General features: G+C 59.3%; 6 protein-coding genes across 6 annotated transcripts; 4 read left to right on the top strand and 2 right to left on the bottom strand.

The window, feature by feature from the left end:
• Positions 1-996: 996 nt before the first annotated feature.
• Positions 997-1654, top strand: CcaverHIS019_0506840 (uncharacterized protein; the record flags this gene model as incomplete). Its single annotated transcript, XM_060601870.1, has 5 exons — positions 997-1116; positions 1199-1220; positions 1339-1404; positions 1448-1462; positions 1584-1654. The coding sequence occupies 5 exons, from the start codon at positions 997-999 to the stop codon at positions 1652-1654; spliced, it is 294 nt and encodes a 97-aa protein (XP_060458321.1).
• Positions 1655-2223: 569 nt separating this feature from the next.
• Positions 2224-6956, top strand: CcaverHIS019_0506830 (uncharacterized protein; the record flags this gene model as incomplete). The annotated part of the gene is made up of 9 exons (XM_060601869.1): positions 2224-2256; positions 2309-2317; positions 2366-2491; positions 2529-2549; positions 2982-5441; positions 5495-5508; positions 5900-5956; positions 5992-6341; positions 6376-6956. The coding sequence occupies 9 exons, from the start codon at positions 2224-2226 to the stop codon at positions 6954-6956; spliced, it is 3651 nt and encodes a 1216-aa protein (XP_060458320.1).
• Positions 6957-7215: 259 nt separating this feature from the next.
• On the top strand, positions 7216-8502 carry CcaverHIS019_0506820 (uncharacterized protein; the record flags this gene model as incomplete). Its single annotated transcript, XM_060601868.1, has 3 exons — positions 7216-7588; positions 7620-7917; positions 7950-8502. 3 exons carry the CDS (start codon positions 7216-7218, stop codon positions 8500-8502), a joined length of 1224 nt encoding a protein of 407 aa, XP_060458319.1.
• A 29-nt stretch (positions 8503-8531) lies between these two features.
• Positions 8532-9233, bottom strand: CcaverHIS019_0506810 (uncharacterized protein; the record flags this gene model as incomplete). The annotated part of the gene is made up of 3 exons (XM_060601867.1): positions 8532-8665; positions 8698-8837; positions 8929-9233. 3 exons carry the CDS (start codon positions 9231-9233, stop codon positions 8532-8534), a joined length of 579 nt encoding a protein of 192 aa, XP_060458318.1.
• A 674-nt stretch (positions 9234-9907) lies between these two features.
• CcaverHIS019_0506800 (uncharacterized protein) lies at positions 9908-12846 on the top strand (the record flags this gene model as incomplete). Its single annotated transcript, XM_060601865.1, has 4 exons — positions 9908-10015; positions 10160-10740; positions 10796-12775; positions 12816-12846. 4 exons carry the CDS (start codon positions 9908-9910, stop codon positions 12844-12846), a joined length of 2700 nt encoding a protein of 899 aa, XP_060458317.1.
• Positions 12847-13657: 811 nt separating this feature from the next.
• UAP1 (uncharacterized protein) lies at positions 13658-15400 on the bottom strand (the record flags this gene model as incomplete). Its single annotated transcript, XM_060601864.1, has 2 exons — positions 13658-14538; positions 14701-15400. The coding sequence occupies 2 exons, from the start codon at positions 15398-15400 to the stop codon at positions 13658-13660; spliced, it is 1581 nt and encodes a 526-aa protein (XP_060458316.1).
• Between the last annotated feature and the right edge of the window lie 987 nt (positions 15401-16387).

The raw sequence follows: 16387 nt of genomic DNA, 5'->3' as shown, positions 1-16387 counted from the left end.
TGTAAGAGCATCTTACGCCTCCGAATAGTCGAATACCCAACTCTGACGCACTGGCCTCGGCAAAGGCCCATACTCGGAGCGGACTGTCGCTCAGTTACTGCAGAGGTGTTCTGCAGGCGCTCGATGATGGAGCACTTGCAAGACACAAATGTCGAGTTTGAGACGCTGTGGGTTTATCAAGTCGCAACTGCTGGGCATCACAGTCACTGTGGGTGGGGTGGGAGCTCTGATTATCTTATTTGCTGGACTGGGCAAGATTCTGATGTTGTAGCTGCCCGAGCAGAACACACATCTTGTTATTGGATGGCGGACACCTCCACAACGACTGGCATCCTCAGTGATGAGTGATCCCCACCCACTCAGTTGGATTGCGCGACCCTCCGTCACGGGAGACGTGAGCGACGTAGCTCTAATAAAGAGCCCGTGACGACGCGACGACGCGTTCACTTGTTGGTGGACCACCCTGGCCAGACTCATACTGACGTCGAGGGCCGAGGACAAGATTAGATCGCGATTCGGAAGGTAGCGACGGAGCAGTTGGCCGATGCCCGGGACGTGCCTGCTGTGCTCCATACCTTGCGTCACAATGCGGTTGAGTTAGGAGCAACCATGGAGCATGATGGCGCCACAAGTACCAAAGTGGGCTTTGAAGCTTGCGCGACTGTGCCAGGGTCAACTCGAGGCGCATCGCGTGTCGCGTAGTAAGAGCAAGAGCCCGGGGTCTGGATCGTGGGAGAATGGTGGGTGCCACTGTGGCTGGGAGGGATGACGATGACGGCGGTCGAGGTCATGTGAGCTATGTCACATGCCACTCTAACCACGCAATCTTGCTACGCTGGTAGTGAGAGGGCTAGCCATTGTAGCCATTGTAGCCATTGTAGCCATTCAAGCCCTGGCTCTCCAGAACCACCACTCTCCTCTGGAGACTCTCCCACCCCTTTGTATATAACAGCGATCGACGCTTCTCACAACCACCCAACACATAACTCATCAACCATGTTTGCCCGCTCAGCACGTACCCTCGCCACTGCCTCGCGCACCCCTATGCTCAACAACTCGACCGTTGCTGGCCGCCGCTGGACCTCGATCGAGCACCGTAACGGCAAGTCGAAGCTTGTGAGTTGCCACTGGACATTGCAAAGAGATGTGCAACGTCATCCACTCCACGACGCGTACAAGTACTCTACGCTAACGGCAGATCTACCGCTTTGGCATGAAGGGTGCGTAATGAACCCCCAACCATTGCAGAGCCGCCGGCTTTGGTCGTTGGTGATGCCCCAATCTGCGGGGCCATGGCTCCAGCCAACCACAGCACGAGGATTGTGCTTACACAAACAGACATCCCAGTCGAGCTCTACCCCCTTGGCTTCATTGTCAGCGCGGGTCTCGTCGGTGGTGTTCTCGGTGCGTATCTTGTCAGGTGTATGAATGATGCTGACCTGCTTAGCTATTGGCCGTCACTGTGAGTAGCGAACGCGCGCAGTCGCAGTCCACAGAACCTTGTCCACCCTGAGGCCATGACTGAAGCGAATTTCTCCCACTGCGCCATTATAACCTTGCAACCCCTACTAACACCTCCTTAGTTGCCGTTGACGGCGAGCTGCGTCTTCGCCGTGCAGGAGCCTCGCCCGACATCAAGCCCCGCACTTCTTGAGCGGTTGCGTCGGACTGGAACGATCAGAAGTGAAGTGAATAGCCAAGCAGCATAGTAGCGTAAGAGAAGAGAAGGATTCAGAAGTCTCCCAAAGGATGCATGAGTGTACCAAATCGATACCTGTTGCCTGAGAATGGCAGGTGACTGGTAGGTGACGGGTAGGCTTTGATCTATTCTCTATTATTTGGGTCAAAGATGGGAGTATGGTGTGGAATGCTAGACGTGAGATAGCCGCCCAACTAACGCACGTTTATGACTTTGTTATGAGATTCTAGCAATCAAACGGCCGTAAGAACCCGTACACAGCATGAAGCCTACAGGCCTACAGCCGACAGGGAACAAGGAGGGCGAGGTGAGACCAAGATCGCCCCGAGTGCATCAGCTTTCCAAGGATCCACGCAACCTCACAGGCGACGCAGACAACGATCCTGCGTACATAGATATGACACGGCTGTGTATTTCCAGTCCTTCCTCCATCTCTTCATCTCCAGCTCACTGCAACAGCTTTTATCAACCCCGCAGCGCGCCAGCTGCAGCGTGATCACCAACCGTAGCGCGCCAGCTGCACAATGGAGACTTTCAAGGGCGAAACGGCGCACGAGGTCAGCGCCCATCGCCTACCAGCCTCACCCCATCTGTTCCTGCTAACGACAGATTGGTGTGGTGAGCGTACTACGGGTGCTAGACTCCCAGTTCCAGGCTCATACGTAGGAACTCGACCGCACTGATCTGCTAGATCCTTCATCCGTCCAAGCTGCCTTAGTCGCGGTCAAAACGTACGCGCTGGCCAAGATGCGCAAGTCGAAATCGAATGCCGTTGGACAACCCGGTGGCAAAGTGAGCCTCCAACCCCGATTAGTTGCGTTAACACCAGTTAGAAGTTCTCGAGCGCAAGGTGAGTTTGAAGGCATGTCATTCATTCCCTGCTTGCCTCGTCATCTGTCCTGGAAACCCAAGCCCATACAAGGGACTCTTAGGGTTCAAAACCCAGGTAACAACGAGGCTGGACTGAGTTTGAGCGTTCTTGCGTTCATCCTCATCGTCCGGGTCCTCGGTCACGTTCTACAATGACCCAAACGTGCACGGCACCCTTACGGTGGTTAGTCTCATCATAACGCGACATCGGTCTTTCGGATGACCTTTTTGCATTCCATCCGGCACAGGGAAGACGACGCAGTGTCAAATGAGCACCACGTTGGGCGCGCAAAGCCTGCCCTAAACCTGGCGTGATCTTGTCCATGTCGTTGGTCTGCCAACCCTATTGATTCTTTGGGGCTCGAATGACCCAAAGCAGATGCGGAGAGTACGCCGAAACTGACCCAGAAAGTATGGCAATGCGGGGTATCACGACATCTTCTACCTGGCTCGCCTTGAGCTCCAGTTTCCTCCAAGCAATGTTCCCTTACCCCACCCTTCGCCGGCTGTCACACGCCGCCTCGAAGCGGCCGGGTTTCCCTTCTGGGATAATCTCTTGGTGTTACCGCCCACCCGGCCTGCGAGTATAAGTAGTGGGAGCACCGTTAGCGCCAAGACTGTGAACCCCCCGCGCGCGCGAAGCAACAGCTCCTTGACGTTTGCACCTGCAATCTCGGCGCGCTCGGCGTACAAGATTCCAGGCGCTCTGCTGGCCATCGCCCCTCAACCCAGAAAGACTGCAACTGTATCGACCCGCTCCGCTTTGAAAGTTCCTGGTGCCCTCCTCAACCCTCCACCACCACCCGACGACATGCCCTTCAACTCGAAAAAAACCGGCAAGGCTTTTGGCAAAGCGTTCGGAAGGTCGTTCACCGCCATGTATGCCACCGCCGGCGTAGTCCCCGTCAGCGTTGCCACCCCTGCCCATACAAGGATGCAAGTGCACCCCACCAGTGTGCCAAAGTCCGACAGGGACGAGCAGGGAGACGATGCAAGGGACCGAACAGAGAAGGATCACCAATCGACATCAGATGAGCCGGTCCGCCACATTCCGACAAAGTCGGTGCGCGACAGCCCAGCAGAGGTCACACGAGTCCCGCAGTACTCGTCCGACCAGGTTCCATCGGAGCGTCACTTGTCCTCCCACTTGAGGCCTCCTCTCCCCCAACAGGACTCCCGTCCTGAGAGCGGGTTGCTGCCAGACAATTCGTCTGTCGTCCCAGGTGTGGGGTACCGGGACGAGAAGCATGCCATCATGACATCTTCTGTCCTCGGTCCAGTCGACAGCGATCGCAACGCCGGACGCTGGCCCGACCACACATACGCGAACACCAAGCATTCGTGGGGGTCGCAGATGCACTCGCTCGGCGAGGAGGATGACAACATTCGCCAGCTGTTCAATGCTCTTCCGCCCGACGCGCAGGCGTTGGCATACGCCCGCCTGGCAGAACAGCGAGAACGGAAGCAACAGGCTGCGACGAACCGCAATCAGGTGGTGATGACCGAGAGGGAAGCGGAAGCCTGTATCGAACAGGAGCTGCGCGAGAAGGGCCGCGCCCGGGAGGAACGCAAGAGGTTACAACAAGGCCACGGCAAGTCTGGACACGTGGACAAGCCAGACTGCGATAACTGGGACGCCTACGACGGCGCTTACCTCTCCAGTCCTGCTGGTCGCATGGTTCCGCCAGTTCCAAGCCGACAGCAATCGGCCGACACCGCTGCGCTTCAGCGCCAGGTTTCCAACACGCGTCGAGTACCCGCGGGTCCCAGGCGCAGACTCTCGCCTCAAGAGGAGGTCGAGGAACAGATCGCCCAACTGTTTGAGGCACAGACACTTCCGCCGCGACCAGCCCACGCTCCAGCCAGGCACACGAGCTTGAGAACGCGCTCATCAGACTCCCCGTCGACCATCTCACACTTTGAGGGCCCACCGCGCACCCTCTCTGACCCCGCGGCACCACGCGCCTTCGCCCCGCCTCGTACGCGGTCCGATCCCCCTGTGCCACGCACCTTGGTCCCGCCCCGCCCAGAGCATGATCCTGTCCATGCATGGCCGTCGCCTCGGCCGCGGCTGACCTCGTCGCCTTCCCGTTCGCCCGAGCTGCCGCACTACAACTTGGACTTCGCTGGGCCGCCGTCCCAGATGTCGACGCCGCGAACCAGGGCCGCAGGTGGCGATGCCGAGGTGCGCGCCGCTCTTGCGGCAAAGATCAAAGCATTGCAAGCGGCCCTCAGCACTCTGGACGTCGAAGACGACGACGATGTTTCCGAGATTGCGAGCGCAGAGCATCTCCCAATGTCCCATCGCAACGACATGTACTTGTTCCCCTCGACCCCCGCCCAGTCGCCAGCCATCAGCCCAAAGGGGACTATGCGAGTTCCCAGCCCCGCGGACTCTCCCACCCGTCCGGAGAACCCAGCAGAGCACACCCGTCCGGAGAAAACTGCAGAACCCACCCCATCGCATTTCGGCTGGATGCAAGGCGCTCCCGAGTGGCTCCAATCCCGCCCAGGGCCCATAGGAGACCTCTCAGCGCGTGCAGGGACTCACTCTCACTCTCCGCGCACATCCATTCACAAGCTGGGAGTGTCGCAGTCTCAACCCCAACCCCGAGGCGGGATGCCGAACCCCGCCCCTCGTCCACGACCTGTTGGGCCGCACGACATTCTCAGGCTCGACGACCTCCTCACTCCCCAACCTCGGGCCAACGCCCGGCCCATTGGCCTGCGCGATCAGCTGACAGTGGAGGCCGAGCCAATTTCGCTGCCCAGCTCGGAGCTGGGCAGCAACCATATCATAGACAACTACGACCACCGGGGATTCCGACGCACCCCGCCGCCAGAGTACACAACTATCGGGCCAGACTTATCGGTTCGTCTTCCACCCGTGGCGGTTGACGAGGACGGACTTTTCTGATTGTATAGGTAACAGGTAACAGGTAAATGATCGAGCAAGTATTACGGGTTTTAGGAAATATTGTATCTGTACAGTATCGCTGGGTTATTCTAGGATCGAGATTCGATTTGGACATGGCACGACATGATATGATGAATGCGAGTGAGATGCAGGCTTTAGGAGGCGAGAGTAACAGGGCAACGCGACCGAAGAGTCTCTGGACGCCTCCTACTCGTGCATACGACAGTGGTGACCAGGACTGAGCTCACTGGCATCTCCGTGCCACAGATCCATACAGGCGGTCACATCCGTCAGTGCCTGAGTTACCTCCACCAAGACCTCTCCTCCGGTTACACTTTCAACCGTTGCCCAAAGTCCATCGGCCACTCAATGCTCCGTGCGCCTGCACTTTGGCTCAGGCCAGTCACCGCCAGACTGTACGCTGCCATGTCGACCCAGCCCAAGAATGCCGAGCCAATACCTTCGGGGAGGTAAGTGTGGACATGCTGTCGTGTGCTGACTCGAGTGTTGTGCTCATCTCGCCCACCAACGAGGTGCTCATGCTGCACCGTGTGCGCACGGCATCAGCCTTTCCCTCAGCGCACGTGTTTCCCGGTGGCAAGGTGACGGAGGAGATAGATGGACCTGTACCTCCACCCGGCGACCCGCGTCGACACGTCGACAGCACGACGTATCGCCTCTGTGCGATCCGTGAAACGTTTGAGGAAAGTGGTGTACTCCTCGCCAGGGATCCTAAGACGGCGCGCCTGATCGATCTTCCCAACCATACGCGGAGGGAAATGCGTAAAGCTGTCCATGGCGAGCAAGTCAAGTTTACCGACTGGCTCAAAGATCTCGGCGCCGAGCCTGAGCTTGGTGAGTTGTTTTTCTATGCAAAGCTAATATCTAGACGCTCTGATTCCCTTCACGAGATGGATAACGCCGCCCGGTTTCCCCAAACGCTTTTCAGTCCAGATGTACCTCTACCTCCTACCTCTGGACTACGATGGTCCTTTAGACCCCGAAGACGACGGCGGGCTCGAACACACCCAAGCTGAGATGGCGCCCCCGACACAATGGATGGCACGCGCCCTGGCCGGCAACGTGACCATGTATGAGCCGCAGGCATTTATCCTCTCGGTCCTCGCCCAGTTCCTCACTGGACCAGGCGATTATGCCGCCCAGAGAGCGGCGTTGAGCTCGTGGCTATGGCGGTTCCCGACCGGCAAGACGGAACATTTCACCGCACAGATTCCATGGGCCGATAAGGTGTTCTGTCCCGTCTCAGTTGGGTTTACGGCTGCTGGAAAAGAGATTCTGGCTATGGAACCCGCGGGACCAGACCTCGAGGGACAGGGACGGGGAGGGGACTATGACCGCGTCGTGCTGGTAAACGACTGGGTCAAGAGCTCTAGACATATCGAGGTACGCTTGCGTGATCAAGTTGAGGCCGAGGGACTTGCTTCTACGCCGCCCAAGAGCCGAGTGTGACGCTGGGGTACAGGTACACCGTACAAAGAATCTGCATCTGCATCTGCTTCATTCGTCATCGTTAGTTTGCGCTGGTGGGTCTCGGCTCTGACAACAAGCTCACGAATCTCCACCGATTCTTTATGACGTTTCCCTGCCTGTGTCTGTTACCGAATTCTGCCGCTCAGCAGTAATTTGCTTCCGTGCGGAGACCCCGCCGCTCACAGATTTCGAGCAGACCTTGCTTGTTACACAACTCTCCAACTCTTCTCCATCCACCATGCCCAAGCCAAGCACATCCCAGTGGAAAGCCGTCTCGGAAAAGTCAGCTCAAGCGAAGAAGAAGCTCAAATCCGCCAGGCTACCTGGATCGAGCTCGAGCTCGAGCTCGGGCAACTCCAGCGACAGCGACAGTGACGGTAATGACCGCGCCGCAATGCTGGCCGCGCTCGAAGCGCACAGCCGCTCAATGTTCGGCTTTGACTCGGCTGAGAGCTCGGCACAGGGGGCTGCTCGCTCCGCGTCAGGGTCAGAGTCAGAGTCTGAGCCCGATGCTGAGGTCGTGGAGGAGGACTACGACGATGAGTTTGACGACGGGTGGGGAGAGGGCGACGCGTTCGTCACGGACAGCGAGGACGGGATGGACTTTGACGGTGAGTCTGGGTACGATGAGGCTGACGACAGCGATGATGAGCAACGCCAAGAAGGCCAAGAAGACAAAGTCCAAGGAGAAGACCAAGTCCACGGAGAAGACAAAGTCCACGGAGAAGGAGGCTCTCAAGGCCACCTCCGCTCCGACCACACGCGCACCCGTCCAAGTCGTGTTCGCCGAGACTGGGCGGTCGTCGATAGCCATCTCAAAGTCTGAGAAACGCGCTTTCCTCACGGGCAACTCAGCCAAGATCATGGGCCTGCAGCCCGAAGAACAGCCGGGGTCAGGCAAGCGGAAGCGCAAGGCCAATGCGGATGACGAGGAGGAACAGTGAGCTATCCATTACGCATAGCTGACACCAGGTCAAACCAGCGCCTCGACAAGACGCTGCACGACATGCTCCTGAACTCGCTCCTCCCGTCCGCAACACAAGATGGGGCTTCACGCCCAGTCGACAAACGCGCAGCCATGTCCGGCCGCCTGCTCGAGCTCGCCAACTACTCACTCCCCGGCGATGGCGAGGGCGTTGTGCGCGGAGCCAACCTCTCCTCCCATCCGGCGCATGTACGTACCGGCCTCGTTCATGCCAAGCAGCGGCGGGCTGAAACGGCACGCGCCGAGGCTGAGGCGGCCGGCTCGTGGGTCAAGGGCAAGGGCGGATTGGGTGATTTGGGGCGTCGCGGTGCCGGGTCAAAGGGCAAGGAGCGCGAAGTGCGGACGTTTGGAACGGTCACGAAGAAGAAGGGTATGGCTGGCAAGAGCAAGGAGCGCGCAATGGGTCTCGGTATGGGTGTGGGCAAGTTTGACAAGGGTGCGCTGCGTATTGACGAGAGCACCATTGCTCGCATCAACAACAGTGGCAAGGGTGGTGGAAAGAAGAAAGGTGGAGGCAAGAAGGGCATGCGGGGTTGGTAGAGGGACTCTAGATGCATTACAGTATTGAGCTAGACGTGGAACAGCTGGTCGGCCTTTGCGAACGAGTCGATGATGAGCTGGTGGTCCTCGAGCTGGGGGAGGCCTGAGACGACAATGGCGCCAATGGGCGCAACATCGCACCCCGCGAGCCAGATTGGGAAGGCTAGAGTTAGAGGACCCAAAGATGCGACTCACCGCCGCCATGGCACGCAAACTCGGGAAAGTTGAGGCCCTTCTGCTCGGGCGTCTGACCATTGGCCGCAATCTCGCGTCCCTTACGCAAACTCGAGACGTTGAAGCGCTTGACGACGTTAAACTTGCCCCGCACCCAGATCCTGGAGTTAGCTGAGGATGCCCACCAATCGACTTGTGTCCTGCTGCAGCCATCCAAACGGACCGGTTGAGCGAACCCAAAGCGCGACTCACCAGTTGTCAGGCCCCACCGTAGGCGACGGCCCGACCGCACACGAAAACAGCGTGTGGCCCGTAAACGTCTCGATGTGGATGACGATACCGCTGTTCACGGCATGTCGGCCTGCCGCACGCGCAGCCAAGAACGTCTCACGCACAACGTTACCCACCTCCCACGCAATGTCGCTGTCAAACTTGCGGAAGCGCAGTACGGCCTCCTGCTGCGCGACGATGGAGGCGATCTTGGCGCTCGTCTGGGACGACAGTCCGGCCGGGTCAAAGGCGTTGACGTGATCGACGGCGTGGATTGGGTGTGCCATTGTGAGAGCGGTGTGGGAGTATCAACTAGTTGCATGGAAATCAGTGTGTTCGAGTGACGAGTGACGAGTGCCGGACGAGTCGGTAAGTGGCGGCAACGTCATCGGTGGGCACGTGGGTGATCGGCATGAATGTTCCGCTTGTTCCCCTTGTTGCATTTGCTCCATTCACGTTGTGATTATTGACAACAAAGTTGCTGACTGCTGACTGCTGACTGCTGACTGCTGACTGGGAGATGATGAGATAAGATACATGAGTATTCCACATTCCGCGTTTGATGGATTGCGCGACTTTTGTGGAAACTGAGAGGATTGAGAGGATGACAAGGAGGAGCACTGTGCGTTGATCGGCTTGAGAAATGGGCGCAATGGGCTAGTCGCCCCCCGATCCACCGGATCTACCAATTCAACGCTTCTGTTCGCTCCCCTTGCTATGAAAAAGGAGAGAGAGAGAGGGGGGGGGGTCTGTGTCTATGTAACCCTCGCACCCCGCACGGATACTCTTCAACCCCACCCAGCCATTCCAAACACCACTCAACCCACTCAACCCACTCAACCCCACTTGACATTACACTGCAAGCTATAACCAAAGTCGTTCCCCTCCCAACCTTCCAACTCTCATCCCACACTTACACACTCACCCTCACCCATAAAACCACCTTCTTTCACTACACATCATGCCCCATAGAGACTTCACCTCCCTCGTTGAAGCCCGCGCCTTCACTTACGGCGAGGCAAAGGGAATGCGCTCGGCGCTTGCACTTCTCCGCGTCGAGCAGACTTTTGTGAGTCCGCCTACCTGACCGGAGAAGCCGCTGCCGAGCAAGACTGAAACACGGCGCTCCAACTCATCTCGGTGGCTCGCTTCATGCCTTCCTTTCCCATGGCCAAGCCGACCTGACACGCCGCTGACACGCCGCTGACACCAGCTTACCGCCGTCCACGCCCATCCCGCCTGGGCCGCCATTCTCTCCAACATTGTCGGCAAGGCCAAGGGACTAGAGACCGCCGCCGGTCGCATGCGCTGCCATTGCGGTCACCCGCAGCACGAGCTGTGCCGATGTCCAGCCGTGGAGGCGGCCGTAACTGTGGCCGTGGGGAACCCCAGCTTCGCGACGAGCGCGGCCGGGGGCATCTCTGGCTTCGCGATGAGTGCGACCAAGGGCAGCTCCTGCTTCCCAAAGGGGCTGACAAAGAGCAATGCCAGCTTCGCTACCGCCGCGACCAAGGGCACTGTCAGCATGGCAACGGGCGCAACGCTGATCCGCTCGCCGTCGCTGGTGTCGATCTCGTCGGAATGCTCGAGTTCGAGTTCGAGTTCGAGTTCAAGTTCCTCGAGTTCGTCTGACAGCGACAGCTCGTCTGGCTCAAGCTCGACAACTGGTACGCACGAGCAGAGCGACAGCGTGAGTGTGCTCTCGGACGACCCTCCTCCTGGACCCAACGGGCTCAGCATCAAGCCCGCCAAGGACACGAAGGGCAAGAGCAAGAGTAAGGACGGAAAGGGCAAGTATAAGAAGGGGAAGAGCGGGCAAGGATAGCAAAAGCGGCAAGGACAGCAACAGCGGCAAGGACGGCGCGACCACGATTGTCCTTGGCCTCGAGCACGGTATTCCGCTTGACGTCCCCATTCCCCGCCCCAACGAGACCGTCACCGTCCTCGATCCTGGGCACGGCATCCAAAACGCCGACGTCTCCGTCAGCACTGGCGTTTCCGCTGCGCTTGGGGGCTCGATGGGCGCCGTTGGTCCCAGCATCGCTTTCAGGCTCGGCTCGAACGGCGAAGTCGTTAGCGTCATCGGGCGAAACGCCCCCCAATTCCGCCCTGATTCCGTGACGCCCAAGCCTCTTAACCACCATGCGACGTTCGGCGTCCCAAGTTACGCCGCTGGGCACGGCGCTGGCAGCATCGGATCCATGCGCCCCCGTACCAACAGCATGATCTCGAGCGTCTCGGCCGACCTTGAGGACCTTGAGCCCTACATTCGCGTCGCCACGAAGGTCGAGCCCCGTCACGCCACCGTGGCCTCGATGTCGTCTGTCATGTCTTCTCCAGTCGCGCCAAAGCACCCGGATATTCACCCCATCATGCCCGACCACACCGGGGCACCTGTGTTCAGCGTTCCTCCCACGCCGACCAATGCCGTGTTGTTACCCATACTGCAGTCCGCGCTCGGCTTGTCGTCATCCAGTCACGGGACAGGCAACTCGTCCAGCTCGTCGGACTCATCCAGCTCATCCAGCTCATCCAGCTCATCCAGCTCATCCAGCTCGTCGTCTTCCAAGACTGAAGAGCACAAGCTGCCGTCGCACACTTCGGCTGCCAAACCTGCTCTTCCAGGTGTGCTTGACGTTGCTACTACGGTCCTTCCCGGCGAGTCCAATGTCTCCGCTGTGAGCCAGGCTTCGGGTAGCGTTGGGAAGCTCACGAACATTCTCGCCCAGGGCGTCTCCGCTATCCAGAAGTACACAGGCGACGACACCCAGAATGAGGCGGCGGAAGTGGTGCAGGGCTGTGGCAACTACGGACCGGACTACAAACCACCTGGCGTCCCCGGTTCGTATGTCCACCCCGGCTACGGCATGCACCCTTCGCCGTCCAGCAAGCCGGCGGCTCCCTTCCCCCAAGCCGTGGCCGCAACCCCTGGTGTGCCGACAGCACTCCCACATGCTCCCACTGCCATGCCGTCGCTTCCTGCCCCGGCCGCGTCGACTCACCCGGCACTCCCACATGCGCCGGCGGCGGAACACGCCCACTCCTCGGCACTCGGCCACGCCCACGCCTCGACACTCGGCCACACCCACGCCGAGGGCCACGCCCACACGATGGCGCTCCCCCCAATGGGCCACATCCACGAGGGCCACGTCCATGCGTCGACGATCCCTCCACCTGGCCACGTCCACGCTGAGAGAGAGCCTATCCCAGACCACGTCCTCATCTCATCGAGCTACTCGACGCACTGCGTGCCGCGCCCGCCGATGGACGCCCCGACGCTTGGCAACTCGCAATTCGCTCAGGTCACCGACTGGAACCTTTACTCAGTGGCGCTTGCGCACCCGCTCCCGCTTTCCGGTACCTCCTCTGGTGCCAGCACGGTGGACGATGAGCCCCTTGATGACGTGGTTGAGCGTCTCACCTTCGAGGAGCAGCAGTACATTGCCTCGCTGTTCTCCGGGAATGAGGACCCGAACCGCGTCCACCACCCCGCCCTCTCTGACCAGGCCGTGTACGTCATTGCTTCTATGTCTGACGGCCGCTTCCGCAAGTCAGTGGAGGCGGAGACTGAGAACGTTGGGGAGTGTGAGGAGGCGGAGGAGAAGGGACCCAAGGAGAACAAGAAGGACAAGAAGAAGAGAAAGACCAACACGAACCGCAAGCCCAAGAGAGTCGCGACTTTCTACGAGGGACCCGTGGTCCAGGCGACGCCTACCGCTGCAGCTCCTTGCTCTCCTCCAGCTTCAGCTCATTGCATTCCTCCCGCGGTTCCTCCCGCTCCACCTCTCAAGTGTGACAGCACCCCAGTCGAGCACGTCTACCCTCCCAAGTGGGCCGCACCACCTTTGCGCGCGCAGGCGCATGACCAGTCTTCCCCCCCTCCTCCCCCTTGTGCCATGACGGCGGGCAACTCGCCTTGCGCGCAGCCGATCAACATTCAGCGCTGCAACTCGACGCCGCCGCACTCGCTCCCCACACCGCCGCAGACGGCGTGCCCTCACCGCCACTCGCACCCGCATCCGCATCCCCACCCGCGCCCTCACCCGCACACCCACGAGCCGGCATGCGTGTGCGAGCGCCGTGCGTCGGTAGCGTCGTCGGTGTCGTCGGTTTGTTCCAACCACTCTGCCGGCAGTTATCATAGTCACCACTCCGCCGGCAGTCACCGCAGTCATCACAGCCACCACAGTCATCACAGCCACCATTCCGCCAGTAGCCACCACAGCCACGCCGGGCCCTTTGGAGTCAACGGTGCTGTGCATTCCAGTCCCCAGATCGCTCATGCGATTGCACACGCTTGCTCGCATTCGCATGGTGGCGCTTCCAAGATTTGCAGCTGCACTGTTTGACCGCGGCTGTGACTTGGTAGCAGAATTGCAGCCAAGAGCGGTAATAACTGGGGAACGAGTTGTGGGAGTGTGAAGTTGAAGACAGACAGATTAAGGAAGGATAAGGATTAAGGAAGCATTCACGGCAAGCTTTTGAGATCAAGAGTGAATGAGACATAGAATGAGTGGGTGATGACCAACAGCACGATGCGATTTGTGAAATGAACACTTGGGGTGGCGGACACACAGGCCTTCTGCCATCCTTGTCAGTGTCAGCGCGCATCTCACAACCCCTTAACCGCCGCGATGAGCTATGGTTCGATGCATGCCTGCTGGGGTATACTACATGCTGAGGGTCCAGTGTCCGTGAAATGGAATCGTGATCAAACAAGCGCGGCGACGTCCTCTGGCCGGCCAATAGCGCCCGAGCGCACAAAGTTGTTGCCCGCGACAAACTCGAGGCCCTCGCCACCATACGTGACGTCGGGGGTAACCTCGACCTCGACGCCGTCGGCAATTGTCGCACCGGCAGCAAGCACCCAGCGGCGCTGCTGGGCGAGGAGGTCGCGGCGGCTTGTCTCAGGCGAGTCCGACTTGGACCCGGGTGCGTTCTTAAGCCCGCTAAACTCCTCGGCACGGTCGACCTCGAGCACGCTCAGTGCCGGCACGAAGGGGAACACGTCAAAGATGAACATCTCGAGCTTCATGCCGTTGGGCTCCTTGGGGTTGAGCTGCTCGCCAGTGGCAATGTCGACGTGGGGAATCTTCTTGCGCGCAATGTGGAAGACCATCTTACGCTCCATGGCCTCGACCGTGTCGAGGAAATCGGTTGTGTAGAAATGGTTGGCAATGTTGGCGGCCCAGAACGCGAGGTCGCCCTTGGCGTCGCGCTGCTCGGCCTTGGCGGCGGGCAGCTCAGAGTACTCGATGACGCCGTACGCCTCACCGCGCTTGGCAATGACGCCAACGCTCTCGGTCGGGATCGTCTTGCGCACGACCTTTGCGCCGCACTGCGCGTCACGCTCAATGCAGCAGCCGACGAAGACGGGGTCGGCAACCTTGACGAGGCAGTTGTCGACACAGTACGCGTGGATGTACTTGATCCCGCGGGCGTGCAGGTCCGAGAGCACGGTCATGTCCGTGTTGGCGTTGACGGGGCGGCGGAGGGCAGCGTACAGCCCGCCGTTACCGTCGGGCGCGGTGAACACCTTGCCGGGACCGGCGAGGAGGAGCTTGCCGTCGTTCGAGAGGGCGGGAAGGACACCTGTTGTTAGCGCGGAGACTCCAGCGCAGCAGCTTGGGAAGCTATGCTGCAGAGGTTAGGCTGGTGGCGGTGGTGGACACTCGAGAGCCAATTGTCATCCTGGGCGAAACGTGACACGGCCGCACGACCGCCCACCTCCACCACCGCCACGTCGCGACTCACCCTGCTCAAAGAAGACGACGTCGTTGGGGTCGAGGCCAAAGTACTTCATCTCGGCAAAGTACGCCTCGGTGACGGGGCGCGTCGGGCCCGAAGTCATAACGTACCAGCGCAGGCGGACGTCCTTAGGGTCCTTGCCGGCGTGGGCAGCAGCAAGGGCCTGGAGCTTACGGATACGGCCGGCCTGGTAAGCGAAGAGGCTGTTGGACGACGGCAGGCCGAGGTCGTACATGCCCTTGGGGTTGGGGGAGCCGAGGCGGCTTCCCTGTCCTCCAGCGAGGAGGAGGACCGCGACGGTACCGTCCGCGACGGCGCGGAGGCCGACATCGCGCCACCGGGCTGCGTCAGGAGACGAAGAGGAGGCAACGGCCTCTTCGGGGAGAGGGCCGGCCTCCTCGGGCGCGGGGGAGGGGGAACGCGAAATGTCCTTGCCGACCAGAGGCGGAGCCAGGCCGTCAGCAGTGGGCGGGGCTTCGGCGGCCATGGCGTTGCGGTAGATCCTGTTGACGCGGGCAACGTCGATGCTGGCCAGCTGGGTGGCCAGGGACTCCTGCTCTCCTGCGTTGAGCTTGTCCCAGAACGAGAAGACGTGGCTCTGGCCGGCGTCCTCGTACGTCTTGCGGAGAGTCGCGATGGAGGCGTGTCCGTTGCCGTTGGCATGCCCGTTTGCGTGGCCGTTTGCGTGTCCGTTGGTGATGGTCATGATTAACTAGGATATGAATGTATATGTAGGAAGGGAGAGAAGGAAGGTGAATGAGAAGTAGAAAAGGAGAAAGTAGAAACGTGTCTTGTTCCAAGCTGTGATTATGGGATAGTGGATAATAAAGAGTTAAGAAGGAGAGAGCTGTGCGATAGTAAAGTGTGGGATCGGATGGATGGATGGATGGATGGATGGATGGATGGATGGATGGATGGATGGATGGATGGATCTGTGTATCTGTGCCAGTCTGTCAAACCGGCTCACACACCATATAGGGGTGGGTATCCCGGAGCAGGGTCAACAACAACTCCCCTGGGAGGGTGGGATAGCCAAGGAGGCAATAGGGGACAATAGCAAATTGTCGCGTGCATAATACGCCATGCTTACATCTTACCTTTTCCTCCGGACCCATCCCATCAGCTAATCGGCACAGTTATCTCTACACAATCCCATCACACCACTCCCACTTGTTGAATTGACAAATAAAAGATCATTCCGCTTTTCGAATGCAGTCCATGACTGTAGCACGATTGTGAGACGCGTAGTGTAGTGTATTCTTATCCGTGATTTGTGTTGATGCAGTACTGCATCGCAATCGCAAGATGCACTGCCGCACCTCAAACTCGGCTCCGCACCCTGAATCAGGTCCGGAAAGCCACCTGCTTCAGGAGGCACGGCGCTCTATCTCCATTAATCTCTGTTAATCTTTACTCCACTCTTACGCACCTATTAACCGTTGGCGTCCCAGATAAAGCCCCAGATTACCCGTTCACGTCTCACATTGGGCCCTCCTCTCAGGACAATCAACCCTCAGCCAAGCACAACGCGCCCGTTCAACGCGACGAAGGTCCGTCAACATCGGCACCCCCACACTGCTTCAACGCGACGTGAGAACGTATTGCACAGGATGTGAGACGAAGATGGCTATATCGGACTATGTGATACGAGCGTGGTGAAACTATGGCATACCGATGGGAGGAGATACAAATG

Source organism: Cutaneotrichosporon cavernicola, assembly GCF_030864355.1.
Source record: "Cutaneotrichosporon cavernicola HIS019 DNA, chromosome: 5".
Classification (NCBI taxonomy): Eukaryota; Fungi; Basidiomycota; class Tremellomycetes; order Trichosporonales; family Trichosporonaceae; genus Cutaneotrichosporon; species Cutaneotrichosporon cavernicola.
Note: the sequence above shows the minus strand (reverse complement) of the source record. Positions and strands in the feature narration are given on the sequence as shown.